Source organism: Schistocerca piceifrons, chromosome 6 (assembly GCF_021461385.2).
Source record: "Schistocerca piceifrons isolate TAMUIC-IGC-003096 chromosome 6, iqSchPice1.1, whole genome shotgun sequence".
Lineage (NCBI taxonomy): Eukaryota > Metazoa > Arthropoda > Insecta > Orthoptera > Acrididae > Schistocerca > Schistocerca piceifrons.
Window position 1 is genome coordinate 401,327,264 of NC_060143.1, and position 25,931 is coordinate 401,353,194.

The window sequence follows — 25,931 nt, forward strand, 5'->3', positions numbered from 1 at the left end:
ATAATTTGACTGATTCAGAATACCATGTCATAAAGTGTTGTAAAATATCAGTGCCCTTTAGGATAATACATCTGAATGTGCAGTATCTTAGGAATAAACTCAATTTGCTGCAAGTATTTGTGGATGAGAATTCACCACACCTGTTAGTAATTACAGAACATGTACTAAAAGACAATGAAATTGAGTATTACAAATTAGATGGTTATGTGTTAGCAGATAGTTACTGCAGGCAACGCAAATGGGGGTGGGGTGGCAATATTTGTAAATGAACATTTTCCATTTAAAAAAATCTCATTTTTGAACAATACTGCAAAGAAGGAACAGTTGAAATGGCTGGTGTTGTGGTCCACATAAACACTTATTCGGCAGGTTAGCTAAACATAAAGTTATTGGTATGTACCACCCACCAAATACAGATGTGTTATACTATCTTGATAGACTTAACAGGGCAATTAGACACCCAGACCCCACTGACCTTAGCATAGTTGGAGACTTAAATATTTAAAGAATTTAATGCTTCAGTAGTGTCCTATAAAATTTTCCCATTTGTTTTCTGACCTTTAGGTTTGGTAAATAGTGTCCCATTTCTCCTCTGATAATTTAGTTTTGAAGGTGCTGATGTTGGTGCTTGTCAGGATCTGCTTCTTCTCAATTGTCTTATACCCGACAATAGTGATCCGAGTAATGAAAATCAACACTGTGTGTAGATATAGATTCATTGTTGAGTCTGATTTCTAAGTTCATGTGTGTGGCTTTCAGCCTAATATTACTTTCAAGATGAGTGTTGCACACTCAGCACATGTGTGATATTTTTGGTTTGCTGGTTGGAAGTTTGTGTTAGGATTATTTTTCACCAATTTTTCAGCTATGCTCCTAAAGAAACTGTTGAAAGAGTTCACCACAACTTCGGGATTAGATATAGAAAGCTGAAAAACAGTGAGTGTGTTGGAAGCATTGTGCATGGTGAGTGCACGAAAAGCATTCAGTACCCAGCACATGGTGAGCGGTGCAACAATGCAGCACATGAGGTGTGACTGCCCGTGTTGTGCATAGCATTTTCTCCTCTTTTCCTATATTTTTATTAGGGATTCAAATAATTTCTGGTTTCCAAAACTTAAAAGTAGCTGTCTCTCTATAACTTGGAAATATCGGAACAGTAATTATTAATTACTCCATAATTACAATAGAAAAATCATTTCTACAATATTCCTCAAATTGTATTGTGTGTAAATTATCATGGTACAATTGTTTTTAATTCAACATGTTTTCTTAATTCTATATACTGGTGTGGCCCAATGTAAACAGTGTCAAAACAATAGTTTAAATTAGTGTAAATTACTAATATTATATACATGCCCTCTTCGAGAGAGTGGAGATGAGATTGGAACAGGATGCTGGGTCTCAAGGGGTTGTGGTATTACAACATGAAGTTGGTAGGTGTTTACAATACTTCTGATGCAGTAAATATGAAGCATTCATTGATAAAGTTACTTCCTCATTCGAAAATTGCTTTCCCCTAAGTGCAACTCAAATCAAACAGTAGTCTAAAAGTAAAGCATGGATTAAATAAGGAATAAAGATATCATGTGGGGCAAAAAGCGAATTGTATCCACTATCTATGATCAGCTCTGATGTTAGCGTTATAGCCCATTACAAAAAAATACTGCAAAATAATGAAGCCGGTAACCCAGAAATCTCCTTGGATAGTAGAAGAAATATTGAATTTAATTCATGAAAGGAGAAAATAAAAGAAATAGGCAAAAAGGAATACAAATGTCTCAAAAATGAGATCAACAAGAAGTGCAAAATGGCTAAGCAGGAATGGCTAGAGGACAAATGTAAGGATGTAGAGGCTTATCTCACTAGGGGTAAGACAGATACTGCCTACAGGAAAATTAAAGAGATCATTGGAGAAAGGAGAACCATTTGTATGAATACCAAGAGCTCAGATGGAAACCCAGTTCTAAGCAAAGAAGGGAAAGCAGCTAGGTGAAATGAGTATGTAGAGGGTGTATAAAAGGGCGATGTACTTGAGGATAATATTATGGAAATGGAAGAGGATGTAGATGAAGATGAAATGGGAGATATGATATTGCGTGAAGAGTTTGACAGAGCACTGAAAGACCTAACTAGAAACAGTGCCCCAGGAATACAGGGTTATTACAAATGATTGAAGCGATTTCACAGCTCTACAATAACTTTATTATTTGAGATATTTTCACAATGCTTTGCACACACATACAAAAACTCAAAAAGTTTTTTTAGGCATTCACAAATGTTCAATATGTGCCCCTTCAGTGATTCGGCAGACATTCCATTAGAACTAGTGACAGCCTTGGGCGAGCCAGACCTGACAAAACTCTACCATCTGGTGAACAAGATATATGAGACAGGCAAAATACCCTCAGACTTCAAGAAGAATATAATGATTACAATCCCAAAGAAAGTAGTTGTTGACAGATGTGAAAATTACTTAACTATCAGTTTAATAAGTCACTGCTGCAAAATACTAACGCGAATTCTTTACAGACAAATGGAAAAACTGATAGAAGCCGACCTTGGGGAAGATCAGTTTGTAGAAATATTGGAACAAGTGAGGCAATACTGACCCTATGACTTATCTTAGAAGATAGATTAAGGATAGGTGAACCTATGTTTCTAGCATTTGTAGACTTAGAGAAAGCTTTTGACAATGTTAACTGGAATACTGTCTTTCAAATTCTGAAGTTGACAGGGGTAAAATACAGGGGACGAAAGGCTATTTGCAATTTGTACAGAAACCAGTTGGCAGTTATAAGAGTCGAGGGGCATGAAAGGGAAACAGTGGTTGGGAAGGGAGTGACACAGGGTTGCAGCCTATCCCTGATGTTATTCAATCTGTATATTGAGCAAGCAGTAAAGGAAACAAAAGAAAAATTCAGAGTAGGTATTAAAATCCATGGAGAAGAAAAAAAAAACTTCGAGGTTCGCCAGTGACATTCTAATTTTGTCAGAGACAGCAAAGGACCTGGAAGATCAGTTGAACAGAACGGAAAGTGTCTTGAAAGGAAGATATAAGATGAACATCAACAAAAGCAAAATGAGGATAATGGAATGTAATCGAATTGGGTTAGGTTAGGTTAGTGGTGTTTAATGTCCCGTCGACAACGAGGTCATTAAGAGATGGAGTGCAAGCTTGGGTTAGGGAAGGATGGGGAAGGAAATCGGCCGTGCTCTTTCAAAGGAACCATCCCGGCATTTGCCTGAAATGATTTAGGGAAATCATGGAAAACCTAAATCAGTGTGCTAACCACTGCGCCACCTCGCTCGGTTGAATTAGGTCCGATGATGCTGAGGGAATTAGATTAGGAAATGAGACACTGGAAGTAGTAGATGAGTTTTGCTATTTGGGGGAGTAAAATAACTGATGATGGTCAAAGTAGAGAGGATATAAAATGTAGACTGGCAATGGCAAGGAAAGCGTTTCTGAAGAAGAGAAAGTTGTTAACATCAAATATAGATTTAAGTGTCAGGAAGTCGTTTCTGAAAGTATTTGTGTGGAGTGTAGCCATGTATGGAAGTGAAACATGGATGATAAATAGTTTGGACAAGAAGAGAATAGAAGTTTTCAAAAAGTGGTGTTACAGAAGAATGCTGAAGATTAGATGGGTACATCACATAACTAATGAGGAAGTATTGAATAGAATTGGGGAGAAGAGAAATTTGTGGCACAACTTGAAAGAAGAAGGGATCGGTTGGTAGCACATGTTCTGAGGCATCAGGGGATCACCAATTTAGTATTGGAGGGCAGCGTGGAGGATAAAAGTCGTAGAGGGTGACCAAAAGATGAATACACTAAGCAGATTCAGAAGGATGTAGGTTGCAGTAGGTACTGGGAGATGAAGAGGCTTGCACAGGATAGTGTAACATGGAGAGCTGGACCAAACCAGTCTCTGGACTGAAGGCCACAACAACTTCAATAACAACCCAGAAATTGAAGCAACTTTATTATGAGAAAAAGATAATTACACCATCTTGTGGCAAAGCCATGTCTCAAGTTTATCCTTTCTTCCAGCAGTGCTAGCTCTGAAAGTTTCACAGGAGTGTTTCTGTGAAGTTTGGAAGGTAGGAGACACGGTACTGGTGGAAGTAAAGCTGTGAGAATGGGTCATGAGTAATGTTTGGGTAGCTCAGTTGATAAAAGGCAAAGGTCCTGAGTTTGAGTCTTGGTTTGGCACACAGTTTTAATCTGCCAGGAAGTGTTGCAAACCTCTTAAACAACTACTTTCTTTCTGTTACTGAGAGCTTGCAGTTATCAGCTTCAGTAAGCAGTGCCATGGAATATCTGAGACCAGTTTCTACAGATAATTTCAGTGAAGTGGAAGTGACACTCACTTCTCCCAAAGAAATAGCATCCCTCGTAAAATCCTTAATATCAAGTTAATCAGAGAGTACTCAAGTGAGTTAAGCTTGTCCTTAAGTTATTTGTGTAATCAATCTCGTATCAGTGGAACATTTCCAGAGTGGCTAAAATATGCTGAAGTTAAGAATCTTTGCAAGAAGGGAGATAAAGAGGAACTGTCAAACTATGAACCAATTTCACTTTTACTGAATTTTTCAAAAATGTTGGAAAGGGTTGTGTTTAGGCATCTCCTTAAGCATCTGACCACAAATAGTATATTGCTCAAGTCATAGTTTGGGTTCCTTAAGGGTTCTGATATAGAGAAGGCTATTTATGCATAATTAATTCATTAATTCATAACAAATTAGAGGCTAGTGACATTTTCTGTGAACTGTCAAAGCCATTGACTGTGTGAATCATAGCATTCCCTTAAGTAAATTAGAATATTATGCCGTCGCTAGTAGTGCTGAAAAATGGTTTGTGTCTTACCTAACTAATAGGAAACAAAGGGTGTCATTACAAAATACCTGTGGAGTAAGCAATCAGTTTTCATCTGACTGGGAATTAATTACATATGGTGTTCCTCAAGGTTGCATCTTGGGTCAGTTTGTTTTTTCTTGTGTACGAGGGCTATTCTGAAAGTAGGGAATGTTCCTGTCGGGCGCCACTAGCCACTCGCCAATCATGTATATTTTGGTATGTGCATGCCTGGCAGCTCAGTCAGCATATATCCATGAGAGCGGGAATGTCTCTGCGTGTCTGTTTTTTTTTTTTTTATATTCGAATTTGAAATGTGTGCTACAATCGAAAATCCCACCAGTTGTGAGGTGCGGTCTGTGATATGGTTTTTGTTGGCAAAAAACCTAAAACTCATAGAAATTTATCGTGAACTGTGCGAAGTGTACAGAAACAATGTAATGAGTGAATGTTCCATCTGGAAATGGTGCATTCAGTTTAAAAATGGTGGAAACAACGTTCATGATGAAGAGAAGAGTGGACACCTGAGCATTGTGACTAACGATCTTGCTGCCTACGTTGATGAAACGATTTGTAAAAATGGTTACTTCACAATTACAGAGTTTCACGGACTTTGTTGTTTAAAATTGTCATTCAAGAGCTAGGCTACCACAAATTTTGTGCACAATGGGTGCCAACATGCTTACAGAGCACTGTAGAGAACAGTGAAAGGGGGGGAGGGGGGACGTTGACATTTCTGAAGGCCTACCACAAACATGGTGATTCATTACTGGATCAAATCATAACTGGTGATGAGAGTTGAGTGAAACATGTCGAATGCGAGACAAAATTACAGTCCATGGACTGGGGGCACAAAAGGTCCCCCCAAAAACCAAGAAAATGTTTGCAAACCTTGTCAGCAAGGAAGTTGATGGTGACAGTGTTTTGGGATAGGCAAGGTGTGCTTCTTATTGATTTTCTTGAACATGGAGCAACCATAAATTGTGCTCGGTACTGTCAAACTAAATATTGGAACATGTGAGGCAATACTGACCCTACGGCTTATTTTAGAAGCTAGATTAAGGAAAGGCAAACCTACGTTTCTAGCATTTGTAGACTTAGAGAAAGCTTTTGACAATGTTAACTGGAATACTCTCTTTCAAATTCTGAAGGTGGCAGGGGTACAATATAGGGAGCGAAAGGCTATTTACAATTTGTATAGAAACAATGGCAGTTATAAGAGTTGAGGGGCATGAAAGGGAAGCAGTGGTTGGGAAGGGAGTGAGACAGGGTTGTAGCCTGTCCCCAATGTTATTCAATCTGTATATTGAGCAAGCAGTGAAGGAAACAAAAGAAAAATTCAGGGTAGGTATTAAAATCCATGGAGAAGAAATAAAAGCTTTGAGGTTCATCGATGACATAATAATTCTGTCAGAGACAGCAAAGGACTTGGAAGAGCAGTTGAATGGAATGGATAGTGTCTTGAAGGGAGGACATAAGATGAACATCAACAAAAGCAAAACGAGGATAATGGAATGTAGTCGAAGGGATCACCAATTTAGTATTGGAGGGCAGTGTGGAGGGTAAAAATCGTAGAGGGAGACCAAGAGATGAATACACCAAGCAGATTGAGAAGGATGTAGGTTTCAGTAGGTACTGGGAGATGAAGAAGCTTGCACAGGATAGAGTAGCATGGAGAGCTGCATCAAACCAGTCTCAGGACTGAAGACCACAACAACAACAACACTGTCGAACTTTGCACAGCCATAGAAGAGCAGTTAAAAAAAAAATGCCAAGGAAAGCTGATGTCCAAAATTTTGTTTTGCATCACAGTGCCCTACCTCACATGGCAAACTGTACTAAAGAACTTCTTAATTCATTCAAATGGGAAATTTTCCCTCATTTGCCCTACAGCCATGATCTTGCACCAAACGACTTCCACTTGTTTCCCAAGATGAAGAACTGGTTGCAACACAGTGCTCTGATGATGACGCAGAACTCCAGGTGGGCGTGATTCACTGGCTGAAGTGTCAGGCAACAGAATTTTACGATGGAGGTATTTCAAACCTTGTCCACCGTTATGATAAATGCCTCAATGTGTTTGGTGACTATGTGGAAAAGTAATACGTCAGTCGCTCTTTCAGGTGTATATAATAAAATGTATTTCTTGTGCTTAGTTTTATTTTAATGCCAGAATGTTCCCTACTTTCTGAATAGCCCTCATACATTAATGACCTATCATCTGTTATGTCACAGATGCTAAGTTTGTTTTGTTTGCAAATGAAGTAAGCAATGTAATAAATAGCAAGTCAAGTACAGATTTAGAAATGGCTGCTAATCAAATTTTCATTGACATTAATAAATGGTTTAAAGTTAATTCCCTGTCATTAAACTATGAAAAGAGCCACTATATGCAGTTCAGAACATGTAAGAGATTTCCTTCCAGCATGTGTATAACATTTGAAAACAAGTGGGCAGAAGAGGTTGACAGTGTTAAATTTCTGGAATTACAGGTCAATAATAAATTCTGTTGGGAAGGGCATACAATAGAATTGCTGAAATGCTTAAGCAAGTCTGTATTTGCAATGTGAATGATGTCAGATGTAGCAGATACATGGGATCATAAGCTAGGGTAAACTGAGAAGAGTTTCTAGAGTGCAACAGTGTGTAATAAGATTCACTTATGGTGTAAGTTCAAGAACATCATATAGAAACCTCTTCAAGGAACTGTGTGTTCTAACCACTGCTCGTTAGTGTATTTATTCCTTAATGAAATTTGTTGCAAATAATATGTCTCTATTTCCTACCTACAGCTCAATACATGGTATCAATACTAGGAATAAGAACAATCTACATAAAGACCTAAAAGCACTTACTTGTGTCCAGAATGGGGTGCAATATTCAGGAACACACATTTTCAATAAATTCCCAGAAACTGTTAAAAAATTGGTTTCAGATAAAGTACAGTTTAAACAGAGTTTGGAAGCCTTTATAGATACTCTATAGATGAATATCTTAACAGGGACTGTTAGACCAGCTTAAGTAAAAATGTCTGTTATATTTAAGTTTTGATAGCACTTGGTCACAACAATCAAGGTTAAGTATTTTGTGTATGATAGGTTTATTAAAAGGGCATAACTATGTTTCATTCTGACAGTGTATTAATTCTGTAAATATTTACAGTGCCAATTTACTATAATGTGTTCACATATTTTGACTATCTTCTGATGAACAATCAGGGAAGTGAGTATTATATTCAAATTCACATTTTTTTGCTATACTTTCTGACATGTTCCACACCCATGAGAATCATCTCATTTTTTGGCCCTTGGAATTAGAACTTAATCTAACCTAAGGTTTGACACGTTACAACATTTAATCTACTTTTTTTTTCTTTCAGCTCTTTTATTGTAATAACTAATGAAACATTTTAATTTTAATGGTGGATTCTTATACACATTCACTTTTTAATTTTTGGCTAGAAATATTATGAACATTTTCCACAATGATATGTTACTAGTTACCAAGAATCTTGTCTTAGTATATCATAATATAAAAATGTAGTTTGCAGGGAGTATTCTCTTGCACTTACACATTTTCCTCAGTTTGCATTTGGTGTTACATTTTAGCTCTAAGGAAAGAGCTGAACATTTACAGTGCATTTACAGTGATGCGCTCATAATTTATTGGAACAATGTTATTCTGAATCTTTCGGACATACATGCATGTCCAAAGAAACATTGCACCATTACCTGGAATAACACAGGCACTGCAATTTCGTATAGAACTCTTAATGAATAACAAAATGTTTCCAATTCCTAGAGCCTTGTCCTTCTTTTTGTTAAAGCATAAAACCAATTCTCAGAAGCCAAGGTTTCTTATATTTTTGTGGTAAATTTTTGCTGTACCACTACTGGTTCTTCTCAAGTATATACTGGTACATGGTGGTCCATTGATAGTGACCGGGCCAAATATCTCATGAAATAAGCATCAAATGAAAAAACTACAAAGAACGAAACTCATCTAGCTTGAAGGGGGAAACCAGATGGCGCTATGGTTGGCCCACTAGATGGCACTGCCATTGGTCAAACTGATATCAACTGCGTTTTTTTTAAATAGGAACCCCAATTTTTCATTACATATTCATGTAGTGCTGCCACAATATGGAATGCATTTCTCTGCAAAGAAAAGTGAAATAATTGTCACAACAAGGAAGAAGAATAGGCCAAATGTGGATATAACTTGTGGAGGGGAAAAACTACAAGTGGTAGAGAACTTCAAGTACCTGGGAAGCATGATTGAAAGTAAGGGGGGAAACGCAATGGAAATAAATGAAAGGTGCAGAAAAGCAGGGCAGTTCTTCAAATGCATTAGGGGGCTTATTTGGAGCAAGGAGGTGCCACAGAAATCCAAGGGAATTATATACCGAACCTACTTTGTCCCCATATTGGCATACGGAAGTGAGACATGGGTAATGCACAAAAGTGACAAAAGTAGAATACAAGCTAGTGAAATGAAGTTCCAGAGGAGCAGGTTGAGTGTAACAAGACGAGACAGATTGCGAAATGTGTATGTGAGGGAAAGACTAAAGGAGGAACCAGTACAGGACAGGATAGAAAAATCAAGACTGCAGTGGTATGGACACATGAAGAGAATGGATGAGGGAAGAATTCCAAAGAGGATGTTTGATCTGCAACTGGAGGGGAAGAGGCCCAGGGGAAGACCAAGAGATAGATGGGTGAAAGGAGTGAAGGAATGTGTGACGAGAAGAGGAGAGAACTGGACGAAGGTGGAAGAGGGGGAATGGTGGAAAGACAGAACACGATGGAGAGGCTTGTGTTCCCGACAGACCCAGCCAGTGGCTGGAAACTGTCCAAGATGATGATGATGATTCATGTAGTATGTTAAGAAATATGAATGTTTTAGTTGGACCACTTTTTTCCCTTTGTGCTAGATGGCACTGTAATAGTCACAAACGTGTAAGTATGTGGTATCATTTAACATTCCGCCAGTGCAGATGGTATTTACTTCGTGATACATTTCCCATGTTAAAATGGACCATTTACCAATTGTGGAAAAGGTTGATATTGTGTTGATGTGTGGCTATTGTGATCAAAATGCCCAACGGGTGTGTGCTATATATGCTGCTCGGTATCCTGGACAACATCATCCAAGTGTCCGGACCGTTCGCTGTATAGTTACGTTATTTAAGGAAACAGGAAGTGTTCAGCCACATGTGAAATGTCAACCATGACCTGCAACAAATGATGATGCCCAAGTAGGTGTTTTAGCTGCTGTTGCGGCTAATCCGCACATCAGTAGCAGACAAATTACATGAGAATGGTATGGGGAATCTCAAAAATGTCGGTGTTGAGAATGCTACATCAACATTGATTACACCCGTACCATATTTCTATGCACCAGGAATTGCATGCCGATGACTTTGAACATTGTGTACAGTTCTGCCACTGGGCACAAGAGAAATTATGGGACGATGACAGGTTTTTTGCATGCATTCCATTTAGCAACGAAGCATCATTCACCAACAGCAGTAACGCAAACCGGCATAATATGCACTATAGGGCAACGAAAAATCCACAATGGCTGCAACAAGTGGAACATCAGCGACCTTGGCGGGTTAATGTATGGTGCGGCATTATGGGAGGAAGGATAATTGGCCCCCATTGTATTGATGGCAATCTAAATGGTGCAATGTATGCTGATTTCCTATGTAATGTTCTACTGATGTTACTACAAGATGTTTCACTGCATGACAGAATGGCAATGTACTTCCAACATGATGGATGTCCAGCAGATAGCTTGCATGCAGTTGAAGCGGTATTGGATAGCATATTTCATGACTGGTGTATTGGTTGTCGAACCACCATACCATGGCCCGCACATACCCCGGATCTGATGTCCCCGGATTTCTTACTGTGGGGAAAGTTGAAGGATATTTGCTATCATGATCCACCGACAACGCCTGACAACATGCGTCAGCGCATTGTCATTGCATGTGGGAACATTACGGAAGGCGAACTACTCGCAGTTCAGAGGAATGTCGTTACACGTGTTGCCAAATGCATTGAGGTTGACGGACATCATTTTGAGCATTTATTGCATCAATGTCGTATTTACAGGTAATAACACTGTAACAGAATGAGTTCTCAGAAATAAGTTCACAAAGGTACATGTATCACATTTTAACAACTGAAATAAAATGTTCAAACGTACCTACGTTCTGTATTTTAATTTAAAAAACATACCTGTTACCAACTGTTCGTCTAAAATCGTGAGCCTTATGTTTGTGACCATTATAGCGCCATCTATCACAAAGCAAAACAGTTGTCCAACTAAAACATTCATATTTCTTTACATACTGCATGAATATGTTACAAAAAATGGGGGTTCCTATTTAAAAAACGCAGTTGATATCCGTTTGACCTATGGCATCGCCATCTAGCGGGCCACCCATAGCGCCATCTGGTTTCCCCCTTCGAGCTAGACAAGTTTTGTTCTTTGTGGTTTTTTCTTTTGACACTTATTTCGTAAAATATTTGCCCCAGTCATGATCAATGGACTACCCTGTATATAATTTGCCTACCACCACAGATCTTTGTTACAGATTTAAAACTCTATCTTTGTGTTAGGCAGCTACTGTAAATATGACAACATGTCTTACATCTTGGCATGGACATAATAAATGAAATTTATTTCTATATTGACCAAGAATGTGTCGTACTTATTGTCATTATTTCTTTGTTTCAGATTTTTATCGCATACCAAGTGGCATTGATAGTTTTGGTGAGTCCTTTTACTGACAAAGAAAATATTTATTAAATGTTTACAGTGAGAATAAAAGTATATGCTCATTAAACACTAGAATAACTTTCAACTTCCTTGTAGTTGAAGGGCACTGTAGCACAGACAGCCTATTTTATTATATAAATAGTCAACTGGCTTCAAGCTGGATGAAAGTTCATACCAGGCCACTATTATTTAATTTACAAAAACGTTCAGCAACACAGCCGTTTTTAATAGCTTCATACACATCTGTATCTGTGTCTACATCTGCATCAACATCTGCATCAATGTCTATGTGCATGCTCCGTGAATCATTTTGAAGTGCATGGCAGAGATTACTTTCCATTTATATTGCTCCTCCTCACATATGGAAGAAAAATCAAGGTAACATTTTAGTTCAGATATATTACGTATTTACAGTATTCACATCATGTTATACTGAGTCTTGCAAAATGAGGAAATGAATTTTGGAGGCGGAAAAGTTATGTAAATAATATATTATCTTGTTAACTTGGAGGTGACAGTGATTGATGGCCACATTTAAATATTATTCATGTTCACTGCAGGAGTGTTGAGGTGATTTTTTGGTTAGTATCATATTATATATTATAGCGAGCATTTTGCTGTGTAAAAATCTTTGTGACAACTCAGTTCCTTTTTCTAAAGTTCTTCATTTATTCATTCTTACTCTTTGTAACAAGCGAATCAAACTTACTGATGTTCACTGACAGACAAACTGAAATGAACTGAACATGACAGACAGACTGACTCCTGTGGTTCCATTTAAGATCTTAACAATACACAAAATATACCTTTTACTTAAGACTGATATATAATTACAAGTTCATAGTCCAAATGAGTTTGCTACAGGAGTAACATTAAAATTTACTTGAGATTTTAAATGATTATGATTACAATAAGGATTCCCATCATTTTTCTCTTTTTGATGGAATGGCCAGGCTACTGCCATATCAAATATTTTAATTATTTTGTAATTACTTTGGGTTTTGACATTTGACCATAATAATTAGAATAAATATTAGTACTAGCTTTCCTCCAACAACTGTAACTTTTTCAAAATTGATGGCTTTATAATTTAAATTACATGAATTATATGTTATTAACATTCCTGTGTCTAATGTATCCTACTATTGATAAATTTTGTAAATTATTTCATTTATAAAATGAACGAGACTGAAAATATTGCTGAGCCTTTAAAGGATGTCTTTCTTCAGAGGTAAATTGTGCAAGACACACACACACACACACACACACACACACACACACACACACACACACACACACACATTTGCACAGAGAAATGCAATGTTACAGTGTCCTGACTGACTGCAGTGTAGCGGCAACTGTATATAGAAGTCACAGAAGAAACAGACGATTCTGCACATTTTCAGGATTTCAATGAACAAGAAATAGTAGTTGATTTCATAGATAATGAAGCTGGTCTAATCAGACTAATGGACAATATCAGAAAAGACAGCACAACAAGCTACCAGAGTTATGTCACTGTTTTGGATACTGTAAAGTCAGACACATGTGAAGAAACAGTTACACGTGATGATCGGTGTGGTCAGGTGGAGTGAGGAGGGGATGGAGGGAATGTGCTGAACATAAGTGTATTTTCCTGCATTTCAGCAAGACACTGATAACCACAGTGTCTACAAAATCAAGTACTCTAGCAGTGATAATGCTCAACATTACAAGACAAGCTTGATGCCTATAGGTTTCATGCAACTTGTAGAGGTAGATAATAATAAAAATTTCAATTTCAGTGACTTGATTTAATGCATTTGTGTCCATAATATCCACTGCAACCTCAATAAACATGTTTTGAGTAAAAGGCTGTGCAAGCTGATTTCTTTGTGGAAACTTGTTTCAATCTACACTAATGACCATTAAAACATCAATGTCATAAACATTTTGTACAGCAAATATCAAGTGTGCATGAAGAGTACTACATAGAGATGCAAATCATTAGCATTTTAGTGCCTCCCACACAAGTTAGATAGGAGTAAAACAATCTACATTCTGTATATAAAGAAAGATTGCATAATGGGTTTGTAGCACTCCTCTACACATGTTTGACATATACTGCGCCAAGCTAATATAAGAAAGTAACTGCAAAATTAAACTTGGCAGAAGTAAAGCTGTGAGGACGAAGCCTGAGTCGTGCTTGGGTAGCTCAGTTGGTAGAGCACTTGCCCGCGAAAGGCAAAGGTCCCGAGTTCGAGTCTCGGTCCGGCACACAGTTTTAATCTGCCAGGAAGTTTCAAACTTGTTTTTGTTTTACTAATAAAGAGAAACTTATGAATCTTGACCTCATGATTACAAATACTCTCTGAATCAAAAGGTCAATTATGGAACAACTGCTTTAATCATTCATGCACAATTCTGAAGTGATAAAAATGAACTGAAGCCCTAGCTGATACTCAACAACATGACAATTAAGTACAATGAAGGATTTGAATAAAAAAATCTGTTCCAATTAATATACACCAGATAATTCAATGTCCACGATACATTTAAGTTAACCCTATACATTCAATGAAAAAGAAACCTTTTAAAGACTGGCTCTTTCATTACAATAGTAAATCAACATTTGGCCTGCTGGCATCGAAGTGAGGAGACAGTTCATTACTGTCACTAGCTGTACCAACCACATAGTTCCAGTAGTTAAACAGCTCACACGTGACTCTTCTGAACATTTCATTTGTTCATTTATTCATCAACATTGATCGTGTACATGATATGGGTTTTGGTATGGGCACAGTAATTAAATTTTACATTAACAATTAAACATTTGGTTTAGGATGCCAGACTATTATACAATTCTTCTACTTTGTAAACACATCTGTCGATTAATAAGTTCTATACATATGTTGTTGTTGTGGTCTTCAGTCCTGAGACTGGTTTGATGCAGCTCTCCATGCTACTCTATCCTGTGCAAGCTTTTTCATCTCCCAGTACCTACTGCAACCTACATCTTTCTGAATCTGCTTAGTGTATTCATCTCTTGGTCTCCCTCTACGATTTTTACCCTCCACGCTGCCCTCCAATACTAAATTGGTGATCCCTTGATGCCTCAGAACATGTCCTACCAACCGATCCCTTCTTCTGGTCGAGTTGTGCCACAAACTTCTCTTCTCCCCAATCCTTTTCAATACTTCCTCATTAGTTATGTGATCTACCCATCTAATCTTCAGCATTCTTCTGTAGCACCGCATTTCGAAAGCTTCTATTCTCTTCTTGTCCAAACTATTTATCGTCCATGTTTCACTTCCATACATGGCTACACTCCATACGAATACTTTCAGAAATGACTTCCTGACACTTAAATCAATACTGGATGTTAACAAATTTCTCTTCTTCAGAAACGCTTTCCTTGCCATTGCCAGCCTACATTTTATATCCTCTCTACTTCGACCATCATCAGTTATTTTGCTCCCCAAATAGCAAAACTCCTTTACTACTTTAAGTGCCTCATTTCCTAATCTAATTCCCTCAGCATCACCCGACTTAATTAGACTACATTCCATTATCCTTGTTTTGCTTTTGTTGATGTTCATCTTATATCCTCCTTTCAAGACACTGTCCATTCCATTCAACTGCTCTTCCAAGTCCTTTGCTGTCTCTGACAGAATTACAATGTCATCGGCGAACCTCAAAGTTTTTATTTCTTCTCCATGAATTTTAATACCTACTCTGAATTTTTCTTTTGTTTCCTTTACTGCTTGCTCAATATACAGATTGAACAACATCGGGGAGAGGCTACAACCCTGTCTTACTCCTTTCCCAACCACTGCTTCCCTTTCATGTCCCTCGACTCTTATAACTGCCATCTGGTTTCTGTACAAATTGTAAATAGCCTTTCGCTCCCTGTATTTCACCCCTGCCACCTTTAGAATAGTTCTCTTACTCCTAGGGGTAGTTTTTTATACTCTTTTATGCCAGTATATTTGAAACTATTTTGGGCCATCTTTAATCTACTATGTTGTAAGTCTATGTTATTTCCATAGCTGTAGAAAAAATTTCTGTAAGTTAAAGTCTCCGGCTTTTTTTTTGAGAGGAGACAGACTTTGATATAGAGAGAAGATAAAGTTAATATTTTTATTGCCTTCAGCATGACTCCCCATTTGGAATGCCTATATGTAGATATATCAACCAATCAATCACTGTCAGTGTTTTCTTTTTCGCTTCAGATGTAAACAGTTATTCTAAACTCAGATTGGAATGTATACCACAGAGACAGGCTGGGCAGTGAAGGGGAAGGTGTGTTTATAGTGATAAAAAGTGCAAGAGTATCAAAGGAAATTGACAGAGATTCGAAATGTGAAATAATTTTGGTGAAGGTCACAGTTAAAGCAGGCTCAAACATGGTAATTGGATGTCTCTATAGGACCCATGGCTCTGCAGCTGTTGTGGCAGAACACCTGAAGGAAAATCTGGAAAATATTTTGAGTAGATTTTCCAACCATGTTATAGTTTTAGGTGGAGATTTTAATTTACCAGATATAGACTGGGAGACTCAAACATTTATAACAGGTGGCAGGGACCAAGAATCCAGTGAAATTTTTTTAAGTGTGTTATCTGAAAACTACCTTGAGCAGTTAAACAGAGAACTGACTTGTGGCGATAAAATGTTAGACCTTCTGGTGACAAACAGACCTGAACTATTTGAAACAGTTACTGCAGAACAGGGAATCAGCTATCATAAAGCAGTTACAGCATCGGTGATTTCAGCTGTAAATAGAAATATTAAAAAAGATAGGAAGATTTTTCTGTTTAACAAAAGTGACAAAAAGCAAGGTAGGAGACGAGATACTGGCAGAAGTAAAGCTGTGAGTACCGGGCGTGAGTCGTGCTTCGGTAGCTCAGATGGTAGAGCACTTGCCCGCGAAAGGCAAAGGTCCCGAGTTCGAGTCTCGGTCAGGCACGCAGTTTTAATCTGCCAGGAAGTTTCAGATTTCATAGTATTTGAAGGCTCAACACAAAAGTTTTATCTCAAGTACAGATAGTGTTGAGGATCAGTGGACAAAGTTCAAAACCATCATACAATATACATTAGATGAGTATGTGCCAAGAAAGATCGTAAGAGATGGAAAAGAGCCACTGTGGTACAACAAATGAGTTAGAAAACAGCTACGGAAGCAAAGGGAACTACACAGCAAACATAAACATAGCCAAAGCCTTGTAGACAAACAAAAATTACACGAAGCGAAATGTAGTCTGAGGAGGGCTATGCAAGAGGTGTTCAATGAATTCGAAAGTAAAGTTCTATGTACTGACTTGGCAGAAAATCCTAAGAAATTTTGGTCTTACGTCAAAGCGGTAGGTGGATCAAAACAAAATGTCCAGACATTCTATGACCAAAATAGTACTGGAACAGAGGATGGCAGACTAAAGGCAAAAATACTAAATGTCGTTTTCCAAAGATGTTTCACAGAGGAAGACTGCACTGTAGTTGCTTCTCTAGATTGTTGCACAGATGACAAAATGGTAGATATCGAAATAGATGACAGAGGCATAGAAAACAATTAAAATCGCTCAAAAGAGAAAAGGGCCCTGGACCTGATCGGATACCAGTTCAATTTTACACAGAATATGGGAAGGAACTTGCCATCCTTCTTTCAGTGGTGTACCATAGGTCTCTAGAAGAGTGTAGTGTTACAAAAGATTGGAAAAGGGCACAGGTCATCCCTGTTTTCAAGAAGGGACGTCAAACAGATATGCAGAACTATAGACCTATATCTCTAATGTTGATCAGTTGTAGAATTTTGGAACACATATTATGTTCAAGTATAATGACTTTTCTGGAGAGTAGAAATCTACTCTGTAGGAATCAGCATGGGTTTCAAAAAAGATGATTGTATGAAACCCAGCTCGCGCTATTCATCCACGAGACTCAGAGACCCATAGACATGGGTTCCCAGGTAGATGAACAAAGTAAGAGCATATGGACTATCAGACCAATTGTGTGATTGGATTGAAGAGTTCCTAAATAACAGAATGCAGCATGTCATTCTCAGAGGAGACAAGTCTTCTGAAGTAAGAGTGATTTCAGGTGTGCCACAGGGGGGTGTTGTAGGACCATTGCTATTCACAATATATATAAATGACCTTGTGGATAACATCGGAAGTTCACTGAGGCTTTTTGCGGATGGTGCTGGAGTATATCAAGAGGTTGTAACAATGGAAAATTGTACCGAAATGCAGGAGGATCTGCAACAAATAGACGCATGGTGCAGGGAATAGCAATTGAATCTCAATGTAGACAAGTGTAATGTGGTGAGAATACATAGAAAGAAAGATCCTTTATCATTTAGCTACAACATGGCAGGTCAGCAACTGGAAACAGTTAATTCCATAAATTATCTGGGAGTACGCATTATTTATTTTTATTTATTTATTTATTCATCTGTGGAACAATAAATATTGTATGGATGTCGTCAGATTACAACACATGAGCACACATTTACATTTACAATTAAACAGGTTTCTCATATTTTGTGTAGTTTTTATAACTAGTCATACACATATTTATAGTTACATAATATTTTGGTGATAATGTCATACGTTGCTAATAATCTACATCTATGTTAAATATTCTTTTACAGTATAACAACTTTTACTTACTAAAAAGGTTTTAAGCTTTTGTCTGAAAGTGAGGGGCTCATTTATTTCTTTAATTTCTTGTGGTAATTTGTTGTACAGTTTTATCCCATTGTAAAATATACTTTTTTGCGTCTTTGCCTTGTTCTTTCTATCTAGATGGAGGTGGTGACAAGCTCTTGTTTCATGGTCATGTATTAAGCTGTTTGTGTTGTACATGTTGAGATTTTTCTTAATGAACATTATGTTCTGAAAGATATACTCACAAGAAACAGTTAGAATTCCTAGCTTTCTAAATAATTCTAGACAGTGGGCCCTGTTGTTGCTATTTGTTATTATCCTTATGGCTCTTTTTTGTACTTTGAACACAGTTTGTATGTTACTGGCACTTGTTCCCCAAAACATGATCCCATAGCTGAGGACTGAGTGTAGATATCCGTAATATGTTATTTTAAGATAGGTATTATTGCATACCGGTGCAAGGATTCTAAGAGCATAGCATGCTGTGGATAATTTCTTTGCCAAAATGTTGACATGGTTTGTCCATTTCAGTTGGCTGTCTACATTCATCCCTAAGAATTTGGTACTTGTTACACATTCTAATTCATTATTATTAACTTTTATTCTAGTGGCATTGTGTTTTTTGTTCAATTGGAAGTTAATATAGTTAGTTTTCTTTACATTTAAGGTTACTTTATTTTTTAATGACCAGTTGTGGACATCATTGAGAGCCTCGTTTGCTCTTTCTGACAGTTGTGTTGGATTTTCACCTGTTATTACTATGTTGCTGTCATCAGCAAAAAGTATTTTTTCACCATGTCTGATACTTTGTGGGAAGTCGTTAATGTATATAAGAAACAATATTGGGCCTAATACACTTCCCTGTGGGACGCCTATATTCACATTTTCTGGGTCAGACAGGTGTTTTATAAGGGAATTGTTTGAAACTTGTGATATCTCAACTCGTTGAACTCTGTTTTCCAAGTATGATTTGAACCACTTCTTTGTCACACCTCTTATTCCTATTTGCCCTAATTTATGAAGTAAGATTTTGTGGTCAACTGTATCAAAGGCCTTGGACAAGTCTAAAAAGATACCACTTACATTTTCACCTTTGTCCAGTGCTTCTAAAATTACTTTAGTGAACTGTGCTATAGCATATTGTGTGCCTTTTCCGGGCCTAAAACCAAATTGGTCATTGGAAAGAAGATTATATTTATTCAGGTAATTTAGCAGTCTCTTTTTGACTAGTATTTCTATTATTTTAGAAATGATAGACAGTATAGAGATTGGCCTGTAGTTCTCTACATTTTCCACATCTCCGTTTTTAAGGATAGGTATAACTTTTGCTTGTTTTAGGTACTCCGGAAAGTATCCAGATTCGAAAGATTCATTAATTATGTCTGTTAATGGGCCCTTTATGGAGTCTATACAGTCTTTAATTACGCAGACTGGGATTTCATCAAGTCCTACTGAAGTTTTATTTTTTAGTTGGTGTACTACTAGTGCCACTTCCCTTTCTGTAGTTGGCAAGAGCACCATTGAGTTTGTTGGCCGGTTCTGGGTAGGTAAATCATACGTATCTGGAAATTTCTGCTGTAATTTTTTTGCAATACTACTGAAATATGAGTTTACAAAATCAGCTAATTTTTTAGGGTTACCTACTGGTACATCTTTGTTTTTAATATGTGAATTGAGGTCCTTTTTAGCAGAGTTAGATGTTTCCTGTTTGACGATGTTCCAGGCTGCTTTGCTCTTGTTTTCAGCTTCAAGTAATATTTTGTTGTTTGAAAGTTTTTTTTGCAGCTAGCAACACCTTTCTGTAAATTTTCCTGTACTTTTTGTAGGATTGCAGAACTTCTGGGTTATATTGATTATTTTTTATGGAGTTGAGATATCTAAGAGTTTCTGAGGATTTTTTGATACCTGTAGTCACCCACTGATTTCTCTTTGTAGTTTTAATTTGATAAAGAGTTTTGGGAAACATCTCTTCAAATCTGAGTTTAAAAATTGACATGAACTTGATAAATTTCTGATTTGCGTTGGTTTCTGCATAGACTTCCCTCCAGTCTTCATATTATAGCTGGGATTTAAACTGATGCAGGGCTGATTTGGAAAACATTCTTTTGTATGTACAAAGTTTAGGAGGAGTTTCTACATGAATGTTAGTTTTTAAGATCTGGCAGAGGTGGTCTGCTAGGCCCAGGTTTTGGACAACAATATGACATTTTTTACTATCAATATCTGTAGCTACATGATCTATAGATGAGGAGGATTCTTTCGTTATTCTAGTTGGACAATTAACAAGGGAGGATATTCCATAACAGCTTAGAATATTCACATATATGTTGCTAGCCTTATCAGGCTTCAGCATATTAATGTTTAAGTCACCACAGATAATTACATTTGCTTTTGGTCCAGAAACCTTGTCTAAGCTTTGATTCAGTTTTGAGAAGAATATATCAATGTCTCCACTAGGAGAGCGGTACACACAAAATATGACTAATTTTTTTGCTATGCCAGGTCCTATTATTTCAACAGCGAAAAGTTCGAAATGTTTGTCCTCACCTAGATCTAAAAGATCATATTTTACTTTAAATGACATACCTTTTTTTACATAGATACATGAACCTCCACCATTCATTGAGATTCTGCTACAGTAACATGCAGGGTCAAATGAGGCTAATGCAATGTGTTCAATTTGCTTCCCTTTGCACCAGTGTTCAGTGATACACAAAATTTGACTATCAAATTTTTCCAATTCTACTTCTAGCTGTTGTGCTTTGTTCTTTATGGCTTGAATGTTTTGGTGAAACACTGTTAGGCATTTGTTTTCACTTATCTTGGTGGCGCCTTTCCCTTTAGACCTGATGCTAAAAAATCCTTCAGATGAGCTGGTGGCATGGTTATTCTTCTGTTGATGACAGTGGAGGTGAGTCTGTTGCTGGTTTGACTTGGAAGTTGGTGTATCTGAAGGTATCTGCCTTATGTTAGTCTTGTAACTGAGGCCGGGTACCAAAAATCCTGCAGAGTTGAAAGTTTCCTGGTTTTTGTGGTTCTTCTGTTTGCTTCTGTTACTGCTGATGATGGTGAAGCTGGTGAAAAGTCTTTTACTGTTGAAGACTGAGGAGCGGCCAATACTGATGAAAGGTCATTGGCTGTTGGCACATCAGGCGCTTTTTTTCTTGTTAATGATGCAGTTGCGTAGTATGTAGCTGCTTCTGCTGAAGCTGCTTTGGAAACTTCTGTCCTAGTTGAATCATTTATCTCAGCTGTTTTTGACGAAAGTGGAGATTCTAGTGCTGGACCTGTTGTCAGTGATTCAGTTTCATTTTCTTGTTGGAAATTTTCAGTTGCTGTGTTTGGTGGTGGAAGTGGTATGGTCGTGCTATTCTTGTCCTTAACTGCCTTCACTGCATTAAGGATTTCTCGACTAATGAATGATTTTCCGAGTTTTTTTCTGTGTAGCCCATGCCTTGTAAAATGACTTCTCTCTGCGGATGGTACGTCCACATATGTGGCATTTGGGAGGCTTCGGCAGATTTTCTCAAATTTCCTATTAGTAACTGTGATTTCTTTGTTGACACAGGATTCTTCTATAAGATCATGTCTTTGTGGGATACTGGCAATGAAGAAGTTAACATCTGTAATTTTCTGTAATGTACTTCTTAGAGCTCTTGTGGCGAGTTTGCCTTCATTCCTATAAACATCATTAGCACCTCCTATTATTAGACAGTTGCTTCCAAGCTTCAAAGAATGTTCACAGTCTTTTAAAACTTCGCGCAAAGGGGCACCCGGTTTTGTTATTCCACTAACCTTGAATATAGTTTGCATGTTACACAAAATGTCGGCTAAGCCCTTTCCATGACTGTCTGAAAGTACGAAAATATCTTCTTTTTTCTTCTTACCTGTATTGGTAGATATCTTGTTTGCACGATAAGTATGTTCCATGTATTTTCTGGTATTTCCTTTCTTATTATTACAGGACTTCGTAGGCCTACTGAAATGATTTGTGGTCGCTGCATTTGATGAAAGTACTTCCTTTCTTTGGCTCTTTTCACATATTTCATATTCATCACACGTTAAAAATTCAAACTTATTTGCTTGTGGGAGACGAAAGTTGTTTTCATTACGATTAACACGACAAAACTTTTTAGGCCTAATAAAGTTACCGTTTTGTTCGTTTACAACCGTTTCACTACCCTTTGAATGGTCTATCACTTCTTTCAGCTTCTGTACACTATCTATCACTGATTCAAGCTTCTCTACATATAGTTTAGCTAACATAAGATTATATTTTAATGAAGAAGTCGTGCATTCTTCTTCGCATTCCGTTTGTAAACACACGATATGACGATAGTTACAGTGCACATTTCCACAGTCACAGGTCATGTTTTTTTCCTCTAAGACATTTAAACATTTACGATGGATCCATTTCTGTGACCACGAACATAATTTAACACCATATTTCATCTTCTTACTGCATTTTACACACACAGGATTTAAAAACTCGTAATTTTCCGCGGATCGGTTTATTAGTACGTCTACACGCGCCACCATCTTACAAATGTATTAGGAGTGATTTAAAATGGAATGACCATATAAAATTAATCATTGGTAAAGCAGATGCCAGACTGAGATTCATTGGAAGAATCCTAAGGAAATACAGTCTGAAAACAAAGGAAGTAGGTTACAGTACACTTGTTCACCCACTGCTTGAATACTGCTCACCCGTGTGGGATCCGTGCCAGATAGGGTTGATAGAAGAGATAGAGAAGATCCAACGGAGAACAGTGCACTTTGTTACATGATCATTTAGTAATCGCGAAAGCATTACGGAGATGGTAGATAAACCCCAGTGGAAGACTCTGCAAGAGAGATGCTCAGTAGCTCGATATGGGCTTTTGTTGAAGTTTCGAGAACATACCTTTACTGAGGAGTCAAGCAATATATTGCTCCCTCCTATGTATATCTCGTGAAGAGACCATGAGGATAAAATCAGAGAGATTGGAGCCCACACAGAGGCATACCAGCAATATTTCTTTCCACGAACAATACGACACTGGAATAGAAGGGAGAACCAATAGAGGTACTCAAGGTACCCTCCGTCACACACCGTCAGGTGGCTTGCGGAGTGTGGATGTAGATGTATCATGAGCTTATATTACTGTTTTTTATAGGAAAGAACTAGGTAGATAATTCACGTATCTAAAGGACTCAGGACAGAACTTTGTGCTATATCCGTGGACAGCCGTATATCGATCTACACTTTGGAGTTCTGGAAGACTGGAGAAATGGATGAAACCACTAGGTGGCAGAGACAACTTTGGAAGAGTAACCCAAACTAATGGTAGGTGAATGACATGTGACAGATAGACTGCAGGCAAGATGACAGACCAGTATATGACAACAAGATGCTACACAAAGTTATCACTAGGTGGCAAGACAATCTTGGAAGAGTAACTCAAACCAATGTTAGGTGAGCGACATGCGACAGATAGACTGTAGACAAGATGACAGACCAGGATATAACAGCAAGATGCTATGCAAAGCTGTCATTACAGTGATGACAAGAAAGCCAAGAGCAGCAGAGAAACAAATCCAAGATGTGACTAGATAGAGTAACCAGTTGACAAGGAATGTAGTTATAAAACACTCCTAGTACAGTGAAGATAGATCTGAAAGTACCAAGGATGGGCACTGATCTGTTGGCTGTTCACTGGGCAGCTGCCTATACACTGGCTACGTGGAATGATACTGGCTGGCATGCTCACATCTTGCCATGTGAGCACAGCACTGCATGGCATAAGTACCCTCTAATGGCTGTCTGAACCCATCTCTTCTGTTGGGCATTCAAACTCCACAGTGCCTGATACCAGACTTTGTGGCAATCATGTAATAAGAGATAGGGCAGTAGATCTACAGCTATTCACAGTGACATCTATGCGGTTTGAATTGTGGTGCAGCTCTCATTTTCACACATCGTTGTTAATTTCACATAAAGTCCCAGTGCAGCTCATATCATTAGTTCCTTCTGTTTCCTTTCCTTTTCCCCCCTCCTTCAGTTTACACTCTATGTATCACAGATGCAGATCCTGTGTGGTGTCTGTTCTTTTAAAAACCTTGCATTCATATAATTTGTTCACTTTGATGGACAATGAGTCTGCAACCTTCATTGCGGATGCACATTTACATTTGACCTACAGTGGGAATCTAAAATTAGCAAGCATGGAGAACATGAATGGGGACTGGGGGTAGATGGTGCTAAATGAGAGTGTGAGTCAGCTGAATAGTGTGCTAAGATAGTCCACACATTTGTGATAAACGTTGTGTCCAGGTGGTGCAGTGATTAATGTAAATCCCTAGTAAGCAGGAGATCCTGGATTCAAATCTCAATCTGTCACATATTTTTGCGGGTCACCACTGGTTCTAAACAAAGCCTAGATGCAGCTGATATCATTAGTTCCTACCCTTTCCTTTCCTTTCTACCCCCTCTCCCTTCTATTTACATAATATGGAACCATTTATTAATTGGGTCTGTTCCCACAACTTTTAACACCTATGATGGCTCATTCTGCCAAGAGTTGCTTACAGCTCAGCAGCTTTTGTACGACTCCTCAGATGTATTCAATTGGTGTGCACTTTTCCCTCATACACTCCTTTTGTATTGTAATGTAACCATACAATAATTCTGAGTGATCTTAATCGTTAACATAAACTGACTTTGAAAATGCCAGGCGATTTAATTGGAACAAATTGCCAATGCATATCACAGACAGGTAACAAAATGTTGATGTACAGAGAAAACATACTTGTCTGTGGATAATAACTTAATTCTTGTCTGGATTTTTGCATGCAAAATGATAACCAGAAAATTTTTTGAATGCACTTCTATTAGCATGAGATTACAACAAAACTTTTCTTCAGAAGTTCTCTGATTAAAATGAATTTCAAATAGGGATGAGTAAAGTCACTGTCTATAACTTCCTAGTACTCTCAAACAATTCATTGCAGACTAACCATTACCAATTTGGTGTAACCTCAATTAACTGGGTGGGCCCCATTGCTGAGCCATGATTATAATCACAATTACTGTTGGAATACTTCACAGTATTATTGGAAAGTGCACACAATTCAACTTATAACTAAAGTTTGACATTCTAATTCTGTCAGAGGCAACAAAAGACCTAGAAGCCCAGTTGAATGCAAAGGACAGTATCTTGAAAGGACAAGGGCAATGGAATGCAGTCAGATTAAATCAGGCAATGCTGAGGGAATTAGGTTAGGAAATGAGACATTAAAAGTAATAGGTGATTTTGGTTATTTGTGCAGTAAAATAACTCATGATGACTGAAGTAGATAGGATATAAAATGTAGATGGGCAATGACAAGAAAAGATTTTCTGAAGAAAAGAAATTTGTTAACACTGAAAATGAATTTAAGTGTTAAGAAGTCTTTTTTGAATGCATTGCATGGAAAAGAAACAGATGATAAGAAGTTCAGACAAGAAGAGAATAGGAGCTTCTGAAATGTGGTGCTGCAGAAGAATGATGAAGATTATATGGGTAGACTGTGTAACTAATGAGGAAGTACTGAATAGAGTTGGGGAAAAAAGCCAAACAAAAGAGCATGTACATAAATCATTGTAACAGAAAATAGTTTT

General features: G+C 37.7%; 1 protein-coding gene across 5 annotated transcripts in view; it reads left to right on the forward strand.

Annotated features, from left to right (window-relative positions):
• The window catches only part of LOC124802999, a 196,410-nt gene that overhangs the window by 63,710 nt on the left and 106,769 nt on the right, over nt 1-25,931 (forward strand). For all 5 annotated transcript variants that reach the window (XM_047264102.1, XM_047264103.1, XM_047264104.1 and 2 more), the window contains one exon: nt 11,606-11,641. In XM_047264102.1, coding sequence (XP_047120058.1) covers nt 11,606-11,641 — 36 coding nt within the window. The remainder of the gene's footprint in view (nt 1-11,605; nt 11,642-25,931) is intronic.